At 53.7% G+C, this 21,727-nt stretch overlaps 2 protein-coding genes across 2 annotated transcripts in view; both read right to left on the bottom strand.

Annotated features, from left to right (window-relative positions):
- LOC120407614 (prolactin-releasing peptide-like) overlaps nt 1-7,633 on the bottom strand; it is an 82,358-nt gene extending 74,725 nt beyond the window's left edge. Inside the window, exon 1 of the mRNA XM_039543361.1 lies at nt 6,322-7,633. Coding sequence (XP_039399295.1) covers nt 6,322-6,404 — 83 coding nt within the window. The 5' untranslated portion in view covers nt 6,405-7,633. The remainder of the gene's footprint in view (nt 1-6,321) is intronic.
- Nucleotides 1,819-4,346, bottom strand: LOC120407615 (prolactin-releasing peptide-like). Its single transcript, XM_039543366.1, has 2 exons — nt 4,238-4,346; nt 1,819-2,211 (listed from the first exon to the last, which is right to left on the bottom strand). Exons 1-2 carry the CDS (start codon nt 4,335-4,337, stop codon nt 2,048-2,050), a joined length of 264 nt encoding a protein of 87 aa, XP_039399300.1. The 5' UTR covers nt 4,338-4,346; the 3' UTR covers nt 1,819-2,047.
- Nucleotides 7,634-21,727: the final 14,094 nt, after the last annotated feature.

Raw genomic sequence — 21,727 nt, 5'->3', positions numbered from 1 at the left:
TGAGTTACCCTGGGGGGGAGAAAGGAGAATCCGGGCCCCTAATTATGTAGCAGTTGCTGCTTTCCCCAGCAGCGGCTGTTCATGCTGCAGGAGCTCAGGGCTGGGCTTTCTCCCTGGGCTTTTGTTTCCCCGCAGGCTGCACGGTGGGGCTCTCCATGGTCATTAGAAGCAGAGGCCAGTGGGCAGCTCTCAGCACCCAAGTTGCTCCCCCAGAGGACAGAGCAGCCTCCTGCCTCCTTCTGTGCTGCCTGCCCAGCAGCCCCCTTCCTCGCCCGCTCCAGCCCTCTCTGCCCCGGGCCGCCTGAGGCGCAGCCAGGGAGCGCCCGGCCGGCTGGGGGCAGCTCGTGTTCCTTCCCTCCTGGGAACGTTCTGTGCCTGCTGAGAGCCCCTTCCCCACTCGCCAGGGGTCCCGCACGCTGTCTCCTGCCACAGCCCCACAAGCCAGGCTCTGCAAAGGGCTGCCTGCCGTAAGCTGGTGCCTGCTGCGCGGGGCCGCCACTTCAGGGCTGGGTAACAGGCTGCCACTACCCCCGCCCGCAGTAACCAGGCTGTTAGTGTCCGGTCACTCGTCTGACCGAACACGCCAGGTTCCCTTTTCAGCTGGACTTTCTGGTCAGAAACCGCACACCTGGCAACCCTCATTTCTGATTCTGTGCTAGCAGCTGCGTATTGCTCCCACTGCCAAACGTGGTGCGTGACTCGTATCCCCCTTTTCCAGAGGCGCTTGCAGCCCCACTGAAGCCAATGGCGCTAGGCCGAGTTTCACCCGCAGCGGATCTGGCCTACTCCGCAGTGTTTCTCAAGTACCGTAGCGCAGCCTGGCACTCCGGGCTGGCTGCCAGTGGGCGCGGGACGGCAGGATAGCAGCGGTGAGCTCAGCCCCGCCAGCTCAGTGCGGGGCAGCAGGCATGCAGTGTTTAAAGGAGAGCAGGGACATTGGACATGGCAGTTTGGTGGAAGGGGGAAGTCAGGCCTACGTGGATTCAGCAGAGGGTGACCAGATGTCCCGATTTTATAGGGACAGTCCCGATATTTGGGGCTTTTTCTTATATAGGCTCCTATTACCCCCATCCCCGTCCCGATTGTTCACACTTGCTGTCTGGTCACCCTAATTCAGCATCTTCTAGACTTTTAAGCCAGAAGGGACCATTAGATCATCTGGTCTGACCTGACTAATAGGCAAATCTCATGCAGAGCGGCAGGGGTGGCCCGCAGTGAGTGACTAACAGAGCTGGGAATTAGAGACGCCAGCTCAGGCCTCAGCAGAGCAATAAGTGTTTGTTGTCCTAGGAGGTGGGTGGAACTGCACAGATGCACAATGGCAAGATGGCTGCCATCTGGACTGCTGCAAAGCCAGCTGTGTGGGGCCTGCTGAAATGGTCATCTTGATTCGCCAGCGTATTACTCCTGCTGGCATGACACATTGGTCAGGGGAGTAGGGCCAGTTATATTCCACCTGCTTTCAGATGGATTCAGAATCCAGACTAAAACGCTGGCTCCTCTGCCCGGTGATCACGTCAAAAGACTTTATTGTGTGGAAGAGAAATTGTTCAGGAAGAGAGACTCAATCTCAGGGGAAAGTGACGCCACTCGGTTCTAAAGATCCTACGGCCCAGGAGAGTTGAGACAAGTCTGATACGTTTCAAGTCACAGCAGACACGTGCCGGGCTCGGTTTCTCAATTTTTTTAATTATTTTTTTGGTTTGTATAAAAGAGCCCATGTTCTAGGAAGATAATTAACATGGGAATTTGTATTTCTTTCCCCCAGCAATTTTCTGGCACAAATCATGTTAGATTTAAGAGCAAAAGCCAGAGATGGGGACAGGGGAGAGAAAAAGAAAAAACAGACAAGAGGGAAATTGTCTGCAAAAATACTGGAGTTAGCAACTGCTCTTTGGTTTCTATCATTTATAGCCACAAAGATACTTTACATTGAAATGAAACCAAACATTTTCATGTGCCTAGAAGAGAGGCTGGGATGTGGAAGGGAGAGAGGAGAAGGGTCTTTTCTTATCATCATTCAAATTCATTCTTTGTCTTGGCCATTTCATTCATCTTGAAGGGATTCACTGCTTTGTTCTAGAGGGAAGCAAGCTTGCCTGTGTCCATAGCCCGACTTCCGGGAGCTCTCCACGACAGCTCTCCTTCGGCCAAACCATCCCACGGGTCTGATTCCACACCCCGTGTACCAGGAAGGGTCGATATCAGGGTCTAGAAGGCAAAGGCCAGGAAGTCTTTAGAACGTGAGGCTGAGGACTAATTCTCCTGAGCATGTGTCACAGCCACCTGCTTGGGATGGAGAAGGAGGGACTTCCCGAGCTAAAACCATGGACTGGTCCAGCTGGAGTTAAAGCTCCCAAGCTCTAGGCTGTGATCGCTCATATCCTCTGTGGCTCAGGCTCAGGCCCCAACCTGTAACATACACTTGCCAGTGGTTGCACCTGCCTTGTCATTGCCGGTGGTGAGCAGGTGGCGTGGCCTTCGCTTATTTTAAAATGACAATGTCTTTTGCACAGTAATGCAGGAGGGAAGGGGGTAGCCATACAGAGGACTGGGTGACTCAGGGCACTGGGAATGGGGTGCAACCCTCTTCCCCTGTCTGGTTCCCGTTGTGCCAGGCCTATGGAGAAGCACAGGACTCGATTCTCCAGGGACTGCCGTCCAGCCCCTTTCACAACCACCGCTAAAAACCAACAGCAGGCACCCTGAGCCACGCAGCGCAAACAGGGCCCTGCTGGGGTGACGGGAACCAAGGGCCACATTCTTGGCTTGGAGCAGATCCTTTGAAATCAGTGGGGCTCTGCTGATTCACAGCCGCTGAGGATCTGGCCCATGTGCTTAGTTCTCTGGCTCTGCAGTGACTCACTTGCTGACATGCGACCTGTGCGTCCTCGCGGCAGTTAGAACATGGGCTTTGTGCTATGAGCACGTGGGGCCCTGTCATCCTGAGACTGCCGACAGCCCGGTGTGTGTATAGGCTGCCCCACCACCAGAGCACCAGGCAACTCCATTGCCCAAGCTAATTCAGGTGGGCTGGGGAGTCAGGAGAGCTGGGTTCTAACCCTGCCTGTCACCTCGAGAAAGTCACCGCCCCTGTGTCTGGTGTGTTTATATTGCAAACTCATTCAGGAAGGGCTGTTACTGCCAGGGGTGTGCCTGGCGCTTAGCACAGAGCGGCCTGATCGCGTCGGGTGCCACCGGGTGCTGCCGTGACACACGTTGTAGGAAGAGATTTGCTGGACAGGCTGATTAAAAACTGCAAGTTTTTGAGTTCTGCTGTCTGGAAAGTTCCTCTAGACTTTTCCTGGCTCATGGAATCTGCAACGCGGCTGGGCCAGGAAACTCCGTCTGTTGGCCCTTTGTAGGCCTTGCTGGGAGAACGGCCTTCGGGGTGGGCGGGAGGAAGGGGGTGAAAAGATGTAAGGAATTGTTTTAGAGTGTCTGAAGTCTCTCTAAAGGACCGTTTTGAAGTCCAGCTCCTGGACTGAGCCAGAGCAGAGTGGCTGGGTGAGGGAGGAGCAAGAGGGGGATTCTGGAAGGACAAGATCAAAGCCTAGATAATGAAAGGACAGAAAGCTCAGCCATCTCACGCTGCAGCCTCTAGCCTTGCAGTGACCCGCAATGTTGCACGTTCACCGGCAGAGGGCGCTGCTACACAGGCCCGAGCACACAGTAACTAGCAATGACAGCCTTAACCCAGAGGCCTTTTCAAAAACTTTTGCTGCATTTGAACAACTCCACGTGTTTGGGGTCAGGTTGGGACAAGTCCTTACACAGGTGTGTGCGTGCGTGCAAGGAGACCCTGCTCCTGCCATGCCAGGCCCATGCCCGGCTGCGGTCAGTGTGCACGGGGAGGTACAGGAGGAGGCAGAGTGGCTTGAGGTGCTCTGAGTGCGGGCAGACTTCATACGCGCACAGCGCTGCTCCTGCACCTCTGCACTACACCCTGTTCAACGCCTGGGCGCTCTGGAGACTCTCCACCCTGTGACTAAACCAGGCTCTGAACATAGGCTACCATGGGAGAGAGACAGGAGAAGCCTCTCTATTAAACACTGACCCTGCCATGCCACCCACTGATACCGTCACCGACCTCCTAGGCTCTTCTGTGCTGGGTCCAATTATCTGGGGAGGGCAGAGATAACGGGGGTGGGGGGGCAGCAGAGCCATTTGGGGTGGCTCTGCGCCAGTCTGCACCAGCTGAGGAGCTGGCCTGGCTGCTGCAGTTACAGGGACTTACTCCTGATTTCCATGGATCGCTCGTGGAGTCGGCATTCGGCTTTGGGCAGGGCCAGACAGATGAGCAGCAGGTACATGAAGCAGGCAGCCAGCAGTTTCATTCCCTTCCGCTCCCCCACGGGTGGGGGCTGGTGCGGTAATTTAGCACGGTGTGAGTCCAGCCTGCAGAAACAGAGACCAGGAGAGTTAATGAGACCTCATCTTGGGTGGGGGTGGGGTGAGCAAATCAATCCACTCTCTGGAGAGACACTCACTGAATAACAGGAATTACAGCTGTTCCCAGGAAACTGGAGGAAACATGGAAGTGCCAACGTTTTGAAACGGGTTTTGTTCCAAATTGGACTGAAAAGCTGAAATTGCCATAAAATAAAAAATTCCAAGATTTTTTTAAATTTGGAACCATTAAAATGTTTTGTTTAGTTAATGTCAAAGCAATACACACTATTAAACCATCAATCTTAAATACATTACAATTAACGGTTTAATATAAAAGTCAAAACGAAACAAATGAAAATGAGGAGATTCAAAACGCTGTGTTTTGACTCTATCAATATGAACCACTTCAACATTATCGAAACAAAACCAGAAAGTCAAAACGGTTCATTTTGGTTCTTTATGCATCTAAAATGTTGTCAGAATTGACACATTCCCGCAAAATAGTTGGACTTTGACAAAACTGCATTTTCCAATGGAAAAAAGGTTCCCCTGAAAGTGTTTTGCCAAGCACCAGTGGGAACGGATGCATGATCAGCATTGTCAACCACACCTTAGTCATTCAAAAGTCATGAGTCAGGTCCCCCCAATCATGAGATTATGATCATAATATACATATATATATATATATATATACACACACACACACATGTTTCTTTTTATTTGTCAGTCTGGTTTCTGAGCTGCTACAGTGCACTTGGGTTATATTTTCAAGCTTTTCTCCTCAGCCAGTAGATCGAAAAACCATTTTTGATGAAAGCCAAGACTCTCGTGCGATCTCTGGATTCCGAAAACTGGATAAAACATCTCGAGAGTTGGCATCACTCTAAGCAGTGAGTGAGTAGTTGCCTTTTTGGAGCTGCAACTAAACCTGAGACCTAAACTTACCTGTGAAACCACACACAGGTGCACACCTGAGCGTCTCCTCTGTGGGCATGTAACAGGGCGGCTTGCCTGGGTTCTGGAGTCTGGGCTAAGCCAGGCCGGAGTACAAGAGGAGCCTCACCTGAGCGGATGCAGGTGATTTAATATAAGAGGCAGCAGGATGCGGCAGGTGTGTGGCTGGCTGAGAGGGAGGAAGGAGCAGGAGGGCAAGCAAAGGAGCCAGAGGGCTGAGACCTGGCGGCTTTGGGTACAAGACTCTCTGGAGTGCTTAAGGGGCCCATAAGGGGCTGCTAGAGGCAAGACACTGCAGAGGCATCCCTGGCCACAAGGGGCGCTTCGGCCGCAGCAACACTCTAGGGCAGCAAAGGGCAGTGAAAGGGCTGCAAGCCGTACCACCAGAGTGACACAGGCACCGATGCCTTGAGCTGGTAACTGCATCTGTGACATGGGTCCAAGGAGCTGGCTGGGGGGGGGGGGGCAAAGGGGGCAGTGGGCAGGCCAGCATTGTCCCACCCATTTGCATTGCTCATGGCAGAGATGTAACACAGCCAGGGCTAATACGTTTCTGCTGCCCATCCATCCGTAAAGCCGCCGAGTAGCTGCTGGCTTTGGAAGTCCTGGCAGTGCAGCCACTGGGGAGATCCGTCACCTTTGCTCCCTCCATCAGGGGTGTTGGTGCGAGTGAATGCCCTGGGCCCAGAGTTTTGAGAGTACTCTGCCCTGGAGATGATTGAGCCCTGCACCAAAAGCTACATATTTTGAAGGCACCAAGGACCATAAAAACTCTCTGAGCCCTCGTCATCTCTGGCCTCGATCCTGCAACCTCCTTTCCAGGCCTCCCCGACAGCCAGGTCAAGCCCCTCCCTCCTGTCTGACGGCTGGGATTGTCTTCTGACCTTGTAGCTATGACCACGTCACCCTGCTTCCCTGCAGTCGGTTAAACGTCTTGTTCTCACTGTTAATGTCGTTCATGGCTCGGCTCCTTACCTGCGCTTCTTTTTGTCTGGGCCTACTGCCTCCACTCTGCCGACGATGCCGCCCTTGTCGGCCTGTCTGTCCACTTCTCCCATGCTTCCCAGGTGCAGAGAGTTCCTGTCCCAACTAGCCCTCACAACTGCCACCCCAGGCCTCCTTCTCCTCAAGGCCTACTTGTGTGTCACGAAGCCACTGGTGGTGACAACTGCTAATGGCTCATTAATGGACAGTGGGGATCGCACAGAGTAGAAGTGGGTATTCACCCACAAAAGCTCATGCTGCAAAACGTCTATTAGTCTATAAGGTGCCACAGGATTCTTTGCTGCTTTTACAGAACCAGACTAACACGGCTACCCCTCTGATACTTGACAGAGTATTTTGTGCATTTGTTTGCATCTCAAAATTTATTTGGACTTGTAAGAAGACTCAGACCCATCTACAGTGCACATTCATCAGCTGTGCACCCTTCGGTCACCTTATCTATTGTTCCATCACCTCATTCCCTCACATTGTTTGCTACGCTTGTTCGATTGCTTTTGACTTTCTCTGGTGTGTCTTGTCGTAAGTTGGGCCCTTACCCTGCAAGCGGCTGTGTGTGACCAGAACCCTGCATTGCGTGGCCAGGGTCAGGACCTCAGACCGAGTTCATCGGGGCCTGGTCTGTCTTTTACCGTGTGTTTGCCACAAAGGGGCTGTGATCTGATTGAGGGCCGTGGGCACATAAAGAATCCAAGACACCTCCTCTGAGCACAGTTAGAGGCATGTCAAGATCTTAAGGATCATAGAACAACTCTCCCCCTCCGTCCATCTCCTGATGTGCTACCTGGAAAAGCTTGAAGTCAAGGAACAACCGCAGCCACTATACTGTCCTAAGCAGACTGTCAATTCCCAGTGTGTGTAGACTCATAGACTTTAAGGCCAAAAGGATCATCTAGTCTGACCTCCTGCACATTGCAGGCCCCGCAACCTCACCCACCCAACTCCTGTAATATTTATGAAGCACCAACAAAGTGCTTTGCCTATAAATGAAATACTCCTGTCATCCTCCCTACCCCCTCCGCTGTTTATTTTTCTGCCTTCCTCTCTAGGAGCAAGGGGTGAACTCCTGCCCCTCTGGCCATGGTTACTGGAAATGGGAACAAAATTTTTTCCCCATCCTGACTCGGGATGAGAAGTCAAAATCTCAAAAATTTCCTAAACTGAAAATTTGAAAAAAAAAATCAGTTTGGGTCAATCAAAATGTTTCATTTTGATCATTTCAAAGTGTTTTATTTCAGTTTTGACTCTTAATTTCTTTAACTATCGCTAGCTGAAATTTTGAAATGAAAAGTTGTTTAGGAATCAGAACTTTTCATTTCAAAAAATGCTAAATGAAACATTCTGAACATTTTCAAAAAAAGTCAAGTAAAGAAATTAATCAAAACTGACCCTTTTGCATGAGAAATTTTGGTTTTTGATAAATCAGCATGTTCTGATGAGAAACACTGAGTAAAAACCATTCCCGACTAGCTCTGATTGCTCTTCCTTTTTGTATACTCCTTGGTGAATGACCATAAGACATTGTAAGAAAAGAATTGCTTTGAAAAGCTTCTTGGTCTATTACTTCTGTTCATTGTTATTTTCTATCCAAGTTACTGACCTGCTTAAAACACTGAAGTGGTTCAGAAATAGACAGATGTCTTCAGCCTAGGAAATAAATGACCAAGGAGTCATGCGTGAGGAGTCAACACAAGTGTAAGTGTTCATTGTAACCTACAGTCTCAGTGCGAAGTCCTACTACCTTGTTAATTCTTTCCCTAGCACATCAGAGAGGCGTTTTGGAAGACATTTCTTATTGGTGTGAATAAAAGGAAACTCGTGCTGAGGGGTGCGGGGGGAAGGCCGGCTGTCATTTAATGAAGCAATGGTTAGAAAAATATAGGGGAAGCTGTAGGGGATCCAAGCTCTGGCCCAATGAGCCCACGTGCATGACTAAGGCCAGCAGAACTTGAAGCTGGATTGGCTAGTGGTGAGACCATTGGGCTGGGGCCCAGAACTGGTAGATTTCTGGTTCTGGTTCTATCGCTGACCCTTGCCAGGCCCTTACTCTCTTTAGTCCTCACTTTCCTGTCTGTCAAACAGGCATCACAATACTTCCTGGCAGCAGGTTCTGAGGCCTAATGAATGTTTGTTAAGCAGGCTGAGATCCTTGGGGGGTGGGCGGGCTGTACACCCGCAAACTATTGGTCTGAATCATGCTAGGAAATCCATGTAATTGGATGATGCCATGAAGGTGTTCGTGGGGACGGCTACCTACTGAAAGCTGTGCCTGGGGAAGGAGCCACGCAGTTCCCAGTGACACCAAAGACAACTGTCAGACTGACTCCTCCTGCACCCCTACGTCTGACACTGCAGACACTGGAGCTCTCGGGCCCAGCTCAAAGCCCACTGGGAGTCTTTCCAGGGATGTCAGCAGGCCCTTAGCGGGCATCCTAAGAAGGGTTTCAGGTGCCTTAGTGAAGGGCTGGAAGTCAGGTGCTTTAGGACTTGTCTGCACTTGAAATGCTACAGCAGCACAGTTGTTGCGCCGCTGTAGCGCTTTGGTGTAGACGCTCCCGATGCTGACAGGAGAGATTCTCCCATCGGTGTAGTTAATCCACCTCCCTGAGAGGTGGTAGCTAGGTTGATGGTTCCAGCAACCTAGCACTGGCTACACCATTAATTCCTATGAACTGCAGGAGCACCCCTTTGGGAGAGCAGGATGAGTCCCATGACAGAGCCACACAAGCCCTGACTCTCACACCTGTAACTGGCCGAGCCGTCAGTGGATGGCGGTCCTAGGCTCGATTTGCGTTTACTCCGATGCCTCCCACCACCGAGCTGGTGTGTGGTTTCAATTTGTCAGCGTGATTTACTCTGACAAAGTCACATAGCCCTTCCCCTTGCTGGGAATCACCCTGGGACTCCAGGTAGAAACGAAGTGACTCTGTTTGGCAATCTCTTACCAGAAAGGCCAGCTGATTGCAGTTATAGCGCTGCCAGCAGGCTGCTGAGTTTGAACCTTATAGCAGCAAATATCCAACGGAAGGAAATGTGCTAATCGTTAGAGAACCTTCTGTCCATCCACACCTGTTCTTTTCCCCTGGGCTGTATCACCATTGATCGCCTCCTTTTTAGCCCTCACGGTTTCTCTCCTGCATGCGGCGATAATTGTACATGAAGTTATGCACCCGCCGCTGGGTGCACTCCATTTTAAAATGTGAAATTCTGTGCTACAGATAACAGATGCATTCTGGAACCTTGGGAGAGACGGACTCTGAGCACTGAGGCTTCTTCACACCCCTTATGGCACAATTTCCACCGTGCTTCTTACATTCTCGTTTAAATTGATGGCAACCATGCAGCCGAACATACCGGGCATGGGAGTCAAAACTCCTCACCAGTGCTTCCCCGTGCAACTGGCACACTCTCAATGCATCGCCCTCACCATTCAAGTGGAGTGTGGACATTTAAAAGACGGTCACTGGAGCCGATGCACTAGGAATGAGAGTGGGATCTGGCTGCAGGTTCTGCTGCATTTGTCCATTGCCCCATTTGGACAAAGACAGACTTTTGGGCAGTCCACACCCCACTGCTGCAGGACATGGCCCGGGGACACCAGTTAATGTGCAGATGTTTAGGTGGTAACTCTGAGTATCAGTGGAAGAACAGCATTCCCACCCAGCCCATTTCTAGTTCCTACGGCTCCTGGGAGGCTCAAGTGTCATGTAGTTGACCTCTCAATGACAGTGATGGCACCTGTGGCTGTTCTAGCTTGAGCAGAGTGCTCAGTTCAATCAAAAGGCCATTTCCCCCTGAAAAGTGCGAGACCTGAACATCCAAGCCAGGCTCTGAAAATCAAAGGGCTTTTTACATCAGCAATAAAGATTCTGCCATCAGGACGTCCAGAATTTGGCAATTCTGCTGCTGATACAACAGACAGAAGAGATTCCACCTTGCTTTTCCAGAGCTGGCTCAATCTGCAGTGGGAACTTCATGCAAAAACTGGGTCAGCGAAGGAAGCAGGTGTGACCTAAGACACACAGGGCACAGTTTTTAACACCGAGCGCACCCAGCTGCGGGTGCCTAACTTCATGCACAATCACCATCCTTGCGGGTGATAATACGATCAGAAACTGAACACATAATTTTACTCTTTCTGGCTTCCCCACTTTTTATTCCAATTGGGTTTTACTAGAGGTTTCATGGGTCTTAAACAATGAGGTTAATATCTGAGTATAAATGCACAGGCTAGATGCCTAACATGTCCAATGTTGTTTTCTTCAACCGCCTGGAATTCAGGAGCTAACCGAGCATGTACAACCTACAAGGGATGAGAGGTATTGTTTCAGATGTTCTTAGCATCGGCAGCAGACTCAGACAAAGTCAGTTTTCCTTTGCAGGCCTTTTGAAAATTCTAAGGCTCTGAACTCAATCGACAGAAAATACCTGTTTTGCCATGCAAACAACATTGTAGTAGCGGTTATAGTTCAGTCACGGGAAAACAGAATTAGAAGCCATTTGGATATAAGCTCAAAGGCTCGCACTGTGTATGGACACTTGCCTTTCGTTGCAGGCTTCATGTACTTTCAGCAAAGAGCACTTTATGGGAAATACTGTTTGCTGAACGTGTAACACTGCTCACATGGATGGATAGTACACAGACATTCATGTGCAGAAAAACTCACACCAAAAACTTCAAACATGCGAACAAGCACATTGCCACAGCACACAAGGGTCACTGCATGAAAACACCTGGCTGCGTCCCCAAGATAACGCATCACACAAGCAAACAAAGAGTGGAGGAAAAACCAGTGGATTCAAATAAGGTGCAGTTCCAACCCCTTCCAGTTTACCTCTGGCTGCGAGTGTGTGGCTGGCACACAGACATGCTAAAGTACTTACTGTGTGTCAAGCAGGAGTTCTGGAGTGCGATGCTGCTTCCTTCCTCCGATGATTGGACTCTGTGAGCCAAAGAGCCCCTGTTTGCCTGTTTTATGCCTTGCCTTAGTGCTGATGTCACAGACAAAGCCAGCCCTGGACAAAGCCAGGGCATTTTCACGTCAGCTCCCCTCCCCATAACCCATTATGTTAATTTGTATCAAATCAAGAAAGGGATTTTCATGACTCATGAGGGCGCCTATTTTATCTTGGGATTCTAATATTTTCTTCATTTGGACAAATCAGATAGCTTGGAAATACGCTAATCTTTCCCCCTTGTGGGCCATTATTTCCCACGTAAGGAGCTGGACCTCATCAGGGAATGTATGTTGTGCAGACGCATTCCACAAGGTGCACACTGGTACGTATCTGCATGTGGTTGCTGAATTAAGCTACAATGGTGTAAATCCCACTTGGTGCTTCTATGTTAGGAGTTTGTATCAGTGTCAATTTCTTTACTGCCGACAAGCCTGTACAGTTCCTACATCCCAAACCTAGGCCCAGGCCCGTCCACTCCATTGGGGTCAGCTCAGCTCCTGAGGGGCTCTCAAAGTGTCCAGTTCAGGTACTGACCAGCCCCAAATTTTGTCACCTCCTACCCATCTGGAGCTCCTCAGTCTGGGGCACGGTCGCTGGCTTAGCAGATTGCCCTCTGTCTCTGTGTCCAGTTCAGTCAGTCCATCTCTCTCAGGCTTTCATCTCCCAAAGGGGTGGGGTGGGGAGGAATCCCGTCCCTGCTGCTGGAGAAACCCTCACAAAGATGTTGCCGCTCCTGGCAAGCTCTCAGCACCAGCCTTGTAGCCTGGTGCCACATGCAGTTCATTCCCCTTCCCTCGGCTACCGGTGTCCTTTTAAATTCTTCCTCCGCTGGGAGCAGGCCCTGCACCTGTTGAGGGCAGGGCACCCTAGTCCAATACTGGATCAGTGAGGGGCCCATACACCCCATCACCGTGAACAGCGTATCCCCCCTTCCTCCTCCGCAAATCAGCCTGGGCTGACAAAAGCCAAGAGAGTAACATGCCGTAAGAACAGCTGGTCCAGGGGAGGAAGCTCATTTAGCCCTGAGACAGAGCCTGCTGGGACTTTTAAGAATCTGTTCTGATAGCATTGAACAGCTTAATCTTTAGCAGAATGCTGCGTGTCTAAGGTATGGCAGAGTAGTGATGCTTAGTGCTACAGAGTAACCACCTTTGTGAGGCCAATAAAAGATAAAGTAGCTACAAAGCTAGAAGCAACTGATTTGAACTAACCCCAAACCTGGGAGGGGAGTTAACATGGAAATAGGGTGACCAGATGTCCTGATATTATAGGGACAGTCCCGATATTTCGGGCTTTGTCTTATATAGGCACCTATTACCGCTTACCCCCGTCCCAATTTTTCACACTTGCCGTCAGGTCACCCTACCTGGTAATGAGAAATGTCTAAGAAAAGCTTAACAAAGGGATCAATACATTTGCGAAACCAACGGAAGCTGAAGCTGCATTGTCCGGCACTGGAGGCAAGTGTGACGAAATCACTGCGTGTTTTGCCGTTATCAGGATCTGTTAGACCTACTGGCTGAGTAAGTGAATGTCTCTATCCAACAAGCGGAAAACATGCTGGAGAAGGAGGCCTGTTCGTGTATGTAGCGGCGGGACAAAATGACATGGCTGGGATATTGACCGCCTTTGGAAATCTGTCTTCAGCAAGAGAGACAATGAGAAGATGTTTGGGCAATTAATAAGAAATGGCGACATGTTAGAAACCTAAACAGCAGGTCCTACTTAGCATCAAAGTGGGTCCAAATAGTTAAAATTGCTCCTGCCAGCGAGGCCAGTCCTGCCGTCTGCAATAATGATTTTTCTGTTTGGTTTGCTGATTTTTGTGTGTGTGTGCAAAACTGCCAGTGAAGCAAAAAGTCAGTTATTTGCCCAATACTAAGTGCAACTAAATAGGCTCCAGTGGTGAGAGTATCAATTTCAAGGAGCAATTCCTTTCCTTTCATAACAACCATGGCTATTCTGGTCCGGTAACAGTCAGTATGGACGTGACTGACATCCATGCCTAAGAGCTATTAAAGTTGCTGGGCATCTGGATCCTGAATCCCCACTGCAGCTTGAGATCCCTTCCGCTCTTGCCGCCTGCCCCAGAGCATTTCCCCTCACAGCACCATTTGGCTTTCACTCTTCAGTTGAGTTTCCCGCCACTTTCTCCAGGCTTCTACCCTTACACTGGTTTTACTTTATTTTTTCTCTTTTATTCTTTCATTTCTTTCCCCCGGTTTGGGTAAACCTACCCTGTACTTGACCCTCCACACCCTCTAACCACTTCCCACTAGAGCCTCCCTTCTCTCATGACTTGTAGGTCACACTCTGCAGTTTCTGGGTCTCCCTCTCCCAGGCTCCCTGCTCCTGGGGAGCCTCCAGCTTCTCCCCCAAACCCCAAATCCTAATTCATTCTGTGTCCCTGCCACCCCCACATCTGCCTGTCCCCAGCCCGGCTGTTAATTCTCCTCCTCAACCCTCCCATCACTTCTGCCCCAGCCCCTCCCTCAGTTCTGCCCCTGCAGCCCCACGTCTGCCCTCAGGGCCCCTCTGCTCCTGTTGTGGGGGGAGGGGGCTGCAAGGTGGAAGTTTTGCCTAGGGCGCAAAATCTCCTTGCACCGGCCCTGCTGCTTGGGCTGCTCCATCCCCAGCGGCAGAGACACAGCAATGAAGGGGCCAGAAGCTTTTGGTGAGGAGGGATCAGAAGAGGCAGGTACCAGCTTTAAACCCCAGAGGAAGCTCCTCCCTAATGCAGCCTCAACGCCCAGGCCAGGAAACAGAGACTTATTGGTACTGTTTGAAGACAGGATACTGGACTATGTGGACCTTTGATCTGACCACTCGGACCATTCTGATGTTCTTATAACTAACCGAGCTGTATCTGCCCCCCACTGTAACCCACTAGACCCCAGTCCCCTCCTAGAGCTGGGATCGAACCCAGGACTCCTGGCAGGGTCTCTCCCGACAGAGTTAGTAACAAAGTAGGGATATACAGTCACATTTTAACCAGTGTCCCTACAGTGATTTTCCACAAGATGTCAGACCACGTTAGTATTAGAGCTCAGTGGGTCTAATATCGATTTAATTTTCTTTCTTTTATAAAGGAATTAGATACAGGGCTCCTGCCAGCTCATTGCTAACTTCCCTGCCAAAACACTGGAGTTTTCAGGTGCGCAAGTAGCCCCTGGAATCATGGTTAAATTACCCTCCCCCCACCATTTGAAATGGGGCTCCTGTGTGCACAGTCCCCTACCGTGCTCCCCCAGAAGAGCTGCATTAACAGGCAACTCTGCAATTGACCCCCAGGCCTCTCTAGTTCCTTGGCCACATGTATCCTGTCCCTATTCTGGCGGCTACTCCGGAAAAAGAGCTCGCCCCTGCTCCCACCTGAGGGACGTGTTGGGTTGAGATCAGCTGATCCAAGCAGGCAGTAGGGACAGAATCTGAGACTTGAAGCTCCTAGAGTGACCTCTTACCTTTATAGACCTGCCCTTCAGCCATCCCCAGCTATTTTCAAGTGTAACGTGATCATAACTAGACCCATTTGAAACCCTTCACCACACAAGACAAAGCCCGTAGGATTCCTCATTAACTATTTATTTCTCCTCCCCTGGCTCCCTACAGCCACTAGCCACCTTCGAGCTTTCCCTCTTCTCTCCCAGGCTCTGCTCACTTGATTGCAGCAGCTCAGCGGATGGTCCAGCTTTGCTCTTTCACTTCCATTCTTCACTTCTTTGGGGGGCTGCATTTGCAACCGAGCAGCCTGATGGAAATCCCTGAGTCCTCTGTCTCGGCAGGCAGGCCAAGCAGCCAAGGGAGGTTAGCCTGAACTGTCAGGAGTGGAGGCTTGGCCCATAGGGTAGGGTTACCATATTGGAACTGTCAAAAAAGAGGACACTCCATGGGCGGGGGAGTGGTTTAAATGCTCCAGACAGATGCTTCGCAGGTAGGGTTGGGGGCGTGTAAGAGTCCGGTGTGGGGGCTCGGCCCTCTCGGGTGTGGCCGGGAGCCAGGCTGCGTCACTACACGGCCTAAATCAGCAGTTCAGTCTCCGAAGGTCCAAGGGCTCAGACCCTCAGGCAGGGCTGAGCACCCAGAGTCAGTAAAGCCCTAGCCCTAGTCAGGGCGGGGCAATAAACAGTAGTTCAAGGGGCTCAGCTACTTAAGCAGGAGCTGAGCAAACAATAGTTCAGGGCTCAGATCTTTAAGCAGGAGCTGAGCAGCAATAATAGTTCAGGGCTCAGGTCCTTAAAGCAGGAGCTGAGCAGCAACAATAGGTGAGTCCAGACTTCTGGGTCTGAGCTCTGATGTGAGGGGGAGACTGCCACCCATGAGGCGGTGGCATGGGGGGACACAGGCCCACCCACTCCACTGTGTCCCAGACCCAGTTAGTCTGCTGCTGTGTCGGTGGGGTCCTGACCGCAACACACCGACATCGGCTCGAAATCTGCAGTAGCCAGACTGGGGTCAGCTACCCCCGGGCTACTTCCCATCTCCCCCTCCATGGGTACCTGCTCATCGCGGGTGTCCGCAGCGGGGTCCCAGACCATGGGCTCCTCGTCGTGCTGAGGGCTGACTAGGTCGGGCTGCTCCTCAGGACACGGGTCGGGGGGATGCTCGGGCAGCTCCTCGGGGTAATGGGCTCGGGGCAGGCTCGGCCAGTTCTCCTCAGGGTACCGGGCTCGGGGCAGGCTCGGCCAGTTCTCCTCTGGATACCGGGCTCGGGGCAGGCTCGGCCAGTTCTCCTCTGGATACCGGGCTCGGGGCAGGCTCGGCCAGTCCTCCTCAGGGTACCGGGCTCGGGGCAGGCTCGGCCAGTCCTCCTCAGGAGCACGGGGCTCGGGAAGGCTCGGCCAGTTCTCCTCAGGGTACCGGGCTCGGGCAGGCTCGGCCAGTTCTCCTCAGGAGTGCACGGGCTCGGGGCAGGCTCGGCCAGTCCTCCTCAGGAGTGCACGGGCTCGGGCAGGCTCGGCCAATCCTCCTCAGGGTACCGGGCTTGGGGCAGGCTCGGTCCAGCAGGAGCTCGGTCAGGAGCGTCTGTCCTCTCCAGCCGCCGGGCTGCAACTGAGTGCTGGGCCAGGGCTTTTATACTTCCTGTCCCGCCCCTTGACTTCCGGGGGGGCGGGGACAGGTGGCAGTGGCTCCGCCCACTGTGGCAGCTGTTCTGGCTCCTCCCTCTCGGGTGCGGCTGGGAGCCAGGCTGCCTCACTACACGGCCCCCCCCTCAAGGCTGGCTCCCGTGCAGCGGGGTCAGCCCCTTCCATACCCCCCAGCCGGGAGAGGAAGTCCGCGTTAGCATGGTCCTTCCCGGCCCGATGACGCACAGTGAAGGCATAGGACTGCAGGGCCAAGTACCACCGCTGCAGCCGCATATTATGGTCCTTCATGCGAGCCAACCACTGGAGGGCGGAATGGTCGGTGACCAAGGTGAATGTTGCTCCCAGGATTTAATACCTCAGGGCTTCACATGCCCACTTAACAGCGAGGGCTTACTTTTCGACCAACACGTAGTTTTTCTCTCGGGGAACAGCTTCCGCTGATGTAAAGAACCGGATGCTCTTCCCCCTCTACTTCTTGGGAAAGGACAGCCCCGAGTCCCACTTCCGAGGCGTCTGTCTGTAAAACAAATGTCTGGTGGAAATCAGGACTATACAAGACCGACTCGCTGCAGAGGCTCGTCTTGAGTGTCTGAAAGGCCTCGTCGCAGTCGTGGGTCCATTTCACCTGCCGCGGGCTATCCTTTGTCAGAAGGGAGCGGCAATTGCCGCGAATTGAGGAATAAATCATCTGTAATACCCTGCCAGCCCCAGAAACTGGCACACCTGGCGCTTCGTGGCTGGCGGGGGGCAGGTTGCGATGGCCTGGACCTTGCCGACAAGAGGTTTTACCTGTCCATGCCCGATAGTATACCCCAGGTACGTGGTCTCTTCTCAGCCGATGCGACATTTCTTAGGGTTGGCTGTTAACCCGGCCTTCCGCAGGGACCTCAGGACGGCTGCGACCCTTTCTAGGTGGTTCTCCCACCGAGGACTGTAAATGACCACGTCATCTAGATAGGCGGCCTCGTAGTCCTGATGTGGCTGGAGGAGGCGGTCCATTAGGCGTTGAAAGGTGGCCGGAGCCCCATGGAGGCCGAAGGGCATCCGGGTAAACTGGTATAGGCCAGTGGGTGTGGCGAACGCAGTCTTCTCCCTGGAGGCTGGTTCCAGGGGGATCTGCCAGTACCCTTTGCTTAGATCAAGGGTGGTGATATAGCGGGCCTCCCCTAAGCGGGCCAACAGCTCATCTATCCGAGGCATGGGATAGGCATCGAACTTGGAGATAGCATTAACGCACCTAAAGTCGATACAGAATCTCTGTGAGCCGTCGGGCTTCGGTACCAGCACTACAGGGCTGCGCCACTCATGTTGCGATGGTTCAATCACCCCTAGATCCAGCATAGCTCGTACCACCTCCTCAACGACCTGCCTCCTGTGATACGGCAAGGGCCTGGTCGCGCCCCGGATCACCACCCCAGGCTCCGTCTGGATCCTATGGTATACCAGGGTGGTGTATCCCGGTTGGCCCGTAAAGGTGTGGGAAAAGGCTTGCAAGAGGCACCGGGTCTGCTTGAGTTGGTCGTCTGTTAGGGTCTCCCCGAGCTGGGGTTCCCCGGGGTCCTCTGTATGGGCTACCTGGGGTCCTAGCTCAGGTTCTGGCGGGTAGGGGTTGATCGGGAGACCTTCATGTTCCTGCCAGGGCTTGAGGAGGTTGACATGGTACCGTTGGGTCTTCTTTTTCCGGTCCGGCTGATTGATTTCATAATTAACCGGGCCCACCTTCCGAACCACCTCATATGGCCCTTGCCACCGGGCCAGGATCTTCGATTCACTGGAGGGAAGGAGGAGTAATACCCGGTCTCCGGGATGAAAGTCCCGAGTCTGGGCGTCCCAGTTATAAGTCTGGGCCTGCGTGTCTTGGGTGGCTTTCAAGTTCTCCTGCGCCAGGGCCCCCGCCTGCTTAAGGCGCTCCTGAAGCTGGAGTACGTACTTTAAGAGGCCCTGGGCCGGCGATGGGGCTTGCTCCCAGGTTTCCCTCATGAGATCCAGCAGGCCCCGAGGTCGCCGACCGTACAGCAACTCAAAGGGTGAGAACTTGGTTGAAGACTGGGGGACTTCCCGCACCGCCAGGAGCAGGGGTGGAAGGAGCTGGTCCCATCGGCGAAGGTCCTCCTGGGGGAACCTACGCAACAGCTCTTTCAGCGTCCGATTGAATCTTTCAACCAGCCCATCTGTCTGGGGATGGTAAACGGACGTCCAGAGTTGCTTTATCCCCAAGAGTTCGCACACCTGCTGGAGCAGCCGTGACGTAAAGTTGGTCCCCTGATCCATGAGGATCTCCCGGGGCAGGCCGACACGGGCGAAGACCTTCACCAGCTCAGCTGCGATGGTGCGGGCCGTGATGGTCCGGAGAGGGATTGCTTCGGGGAACCTGGTAGCATAGTCCATTATCACCAAAATGTATTGGAACCCTGCGCTGCTCTTAGGGAGAGGCCCCACCAGGTCCATGGCCACCCGCTCAAAGGAGGTCTCAATCAGAGGCATCGGGACCAGCGGTGCCTTGGGAGTTCGTGCTGGGGCAGCCAACTGGCATTCCGGACAAGAGTTGCAATAATTCTTTACCTCCTGGTGTACCCCTGGCCAGAAGAAGCACCCCAGGATCCGAGCCAGGGTCTTCTCGTGACCGAGGTGCCCGGCCGCAGGGATGTCGTGGGCCAGTTTCATGACCGCCCGGCGGTGACACCGAGGCACGAGGAGTTGTGTCCTGGTATCCCCCGTGCGGGGGTCCCTCTCGACGCGATACAGGTGCTCCTGCCGCAATTCAAAGTGCGGCCACTGCGCCGCTCGATGGGGGTCGAGGACCGTCCCATCCAGGGAGGCCAGCTGGTCGTATGTCCGCGTGAGTGTACGGTCGGCCCGTTGATCCCGGCAAAAGTCCGTGGGCGCCGAGGGATCCTCCCCCACTCCGGGGGGAGGATCTTCACGTCCTTCCATCGGGTTGGTGTGGTCGGGGGCTTCCACCTCGTCTTCCTCAGTCTCTGGGGCCTCCCCTTCCAAGGCTGGCGTGACCTGCGGGCTGCCCTCGGCGTGGCGGCGTAGTACGGCAGGGAACTCGGGCCAGTCCCGACCCAGGATCACCGGGTACGCCAGCCGTGGAGCGAGTCCCACTGTCATCAGCCGGGTGACCCCATCAATAGTCAGTTGGGCCCTGGTACTTGGGTAGGGCCGTATATCCCCGTGGATACACTGCAGCTGAATGTTCCCCAGGCGGTTGTAAGCCTGCGGGCCCATGGTTTGGCAGACCAGTGTCTGGCCGCAGCCTGAATCGAGGAGGGCCACCGTCGGGCGCCCCTCAACGACCACGGGCACGGTGATCTTGGCCGCTTGCCAACGCCGGGCACGGCCTTCCCCTGAGTAAACCTGGCCAAAGGTACACTCCAGTCCTCGGCAGTCCCACTGTAAATGGCCATACTCTCCACAGGAGAAACAGGGCCCCAGGTCTGCTCGTCCCGTCCGTGACCGGGTCCCGGGGTTACCTCCAGGCAGGTTCCGGTAGTCCCCTCTCGCCACGGGAACCGGGGTCCGAGCGGCTCTCCCGGAGGACGTGGCGGTACGGGTCCGGGCCTCCGCTCCACGGGAGGAAACTTGTACGTCTGTGAGGGTGGGCGCCCCCTTCTTTTCTGGGTTGGGGCGCTCCGTCCGGGGCGGGGCTGTCCGGCCAGCCGAGCCCAGCGGGGTTTCAGCCGCAAGGAAGTCCTCCATTAACGTAACGGCCGCGGCCACTGTCGCCGGCCTATGGCGGAGGACCCAGGCTCTTCCTCGCGGCGGGAGTACATGGGCGAACTGCTCCAATACTACCACTCGAAGCTCCTGGGCCACTATCCGAGGTCGGGCCCCTGGAGGATACGCCAGGCTTCTAAACCGCTGTCGGTAGGTCTCTGGACTCACATCCAGGGCGTCTAGGATAGCGGCTTTCACCTGGCTGTAGTCCTGGACTGCCTCCACAGACAAGCCTCGATAGACCGTCTGAGCAGTCCCCGTTAAGTATGGGGCCAGGATGGTGGCCCATTGGTCCTGGGCCCAGCCCGCGACGACGGCCACCCGCTTCAATGTGACGAGAAAAGCTTCGTCGCCGGGCCCCATCTTCGTCAGCCGAATTGGGGGGCTGGGCCGCGGGGCCCCTGCAGCATCTCCTGGATGGGGTTCCCCCGGTCGAGTCAGCACCGCTGCGAGCTGCTGGACACATTGCCGCTGGAAGTCCTGGTGCTGGGTAACCAGGTCTTGAATGAGCTGCCGTTGTTGCGAACCTAGCTGCTCGACGAGCTGCTGCTGCTGTTGCGACCGGGCCGCCTGTTGTCGCTCCTGGCTCTCCGTCATGAGGGCAGGAGCTGGGACAGATCCATCTCTCTGGCGGGAGGCCTCTCCCGCGGCCCCCTTTTCACCGGCGTCAAGAGCTCGCGCCCACATCCTGGGCGAGAGGTCCTCAGAGAAGGCACCACGTGTAAGAGTCCGGTGTGGGGGCTCGGCCCTCTCGGGTGTGGCCGGGAGCCAGGCCGCGTCACTACACGGCCTAAATCAGCAGTTCAGTCTCCGAAGGTCCAAGGGCTCAGACCCTCAGGCAGGGCTGAGCAGAAATAAACAGTCAACGAAGCCCAAGCCCTCAGTCAGGGCGGGGCAGCAAACAGCAGTTCTAGGCTCAGACCCTCAGGCAGGGGCTGAGCACCCAGAGTCAGTAAAGCCCTAGCCCTAGTCAGGGCGGGGCAATAAGCAGTAGTTCAAGGGGCTCAGGTCCTTAAGCAGGAGCTGAGCAAACAACAATAGTTCAATGCTCAGCTCCTTAAGCAGGAGCTGAGCAAACAACAATAGTTCAGGGCTCAGGTCCTTAAAGCAGGAGCTGAGCAGCAACAATAGTTCAGGGCTCAGGTCCTTAAAGCAGGAGCTGAGCAGCAACAATAGTTCAGGGCTCAGGTCCTTAAAGCAGGAGCTGAGCAGCAACAATAGTTCAGGGCTCAGGTCCTTAAAGCAGGAGCTGAGCAGCAACAATAGTTCAGGGCTCAGGTCCTTAAGCAGGAGCTGAGCAGCAATAATAGTTCAGGGCTCAGGTCCTTAAGCAGGAGCTGAGCAACAACAATAGTTCAGGGCTCAGGTCCTTAAGCAGGAGCTGAGCAAACAACAATAGTTCAGGGCTCAGGTCCTTAAGCAGGAGCTGAGCAGCAATAATAGTTCAGGGCTCAGGTCCTTAAAGCAGGAGCTGAGCAGCAACAACAATAGTTCAGGGCTCAGGTACTTAAGCAGGAGCTGAGCAAACAACAATAGTTCAGGGCTCAGGTCCTTAAGCAGGAGCTGAGCAGCAATAATAGTTCAGGGCTCAGGTCCTTAAAGCAGGAGCTGAGCAG

Source organism: Mauremys reevesii, linkage group 6 (genome assembly GCF_016161935.1).
Source record: "Mauremys reevesii isolate NIE-2019 linkage group 6, ASM1616193v1, whole genome shotgun sequence".
In the NCBI taxonomy this organism is placed as follows: Eukaryota; Metazoa; Chordata; order Testudines; family Geoemydidae; genus Mauremys; species Mauremys reevesii.
The sequence above is the reverse complement of the archived record's forward strand: the minus strand, read 5'-3'. Positions and strand labels throughout refer to the sequence as shown.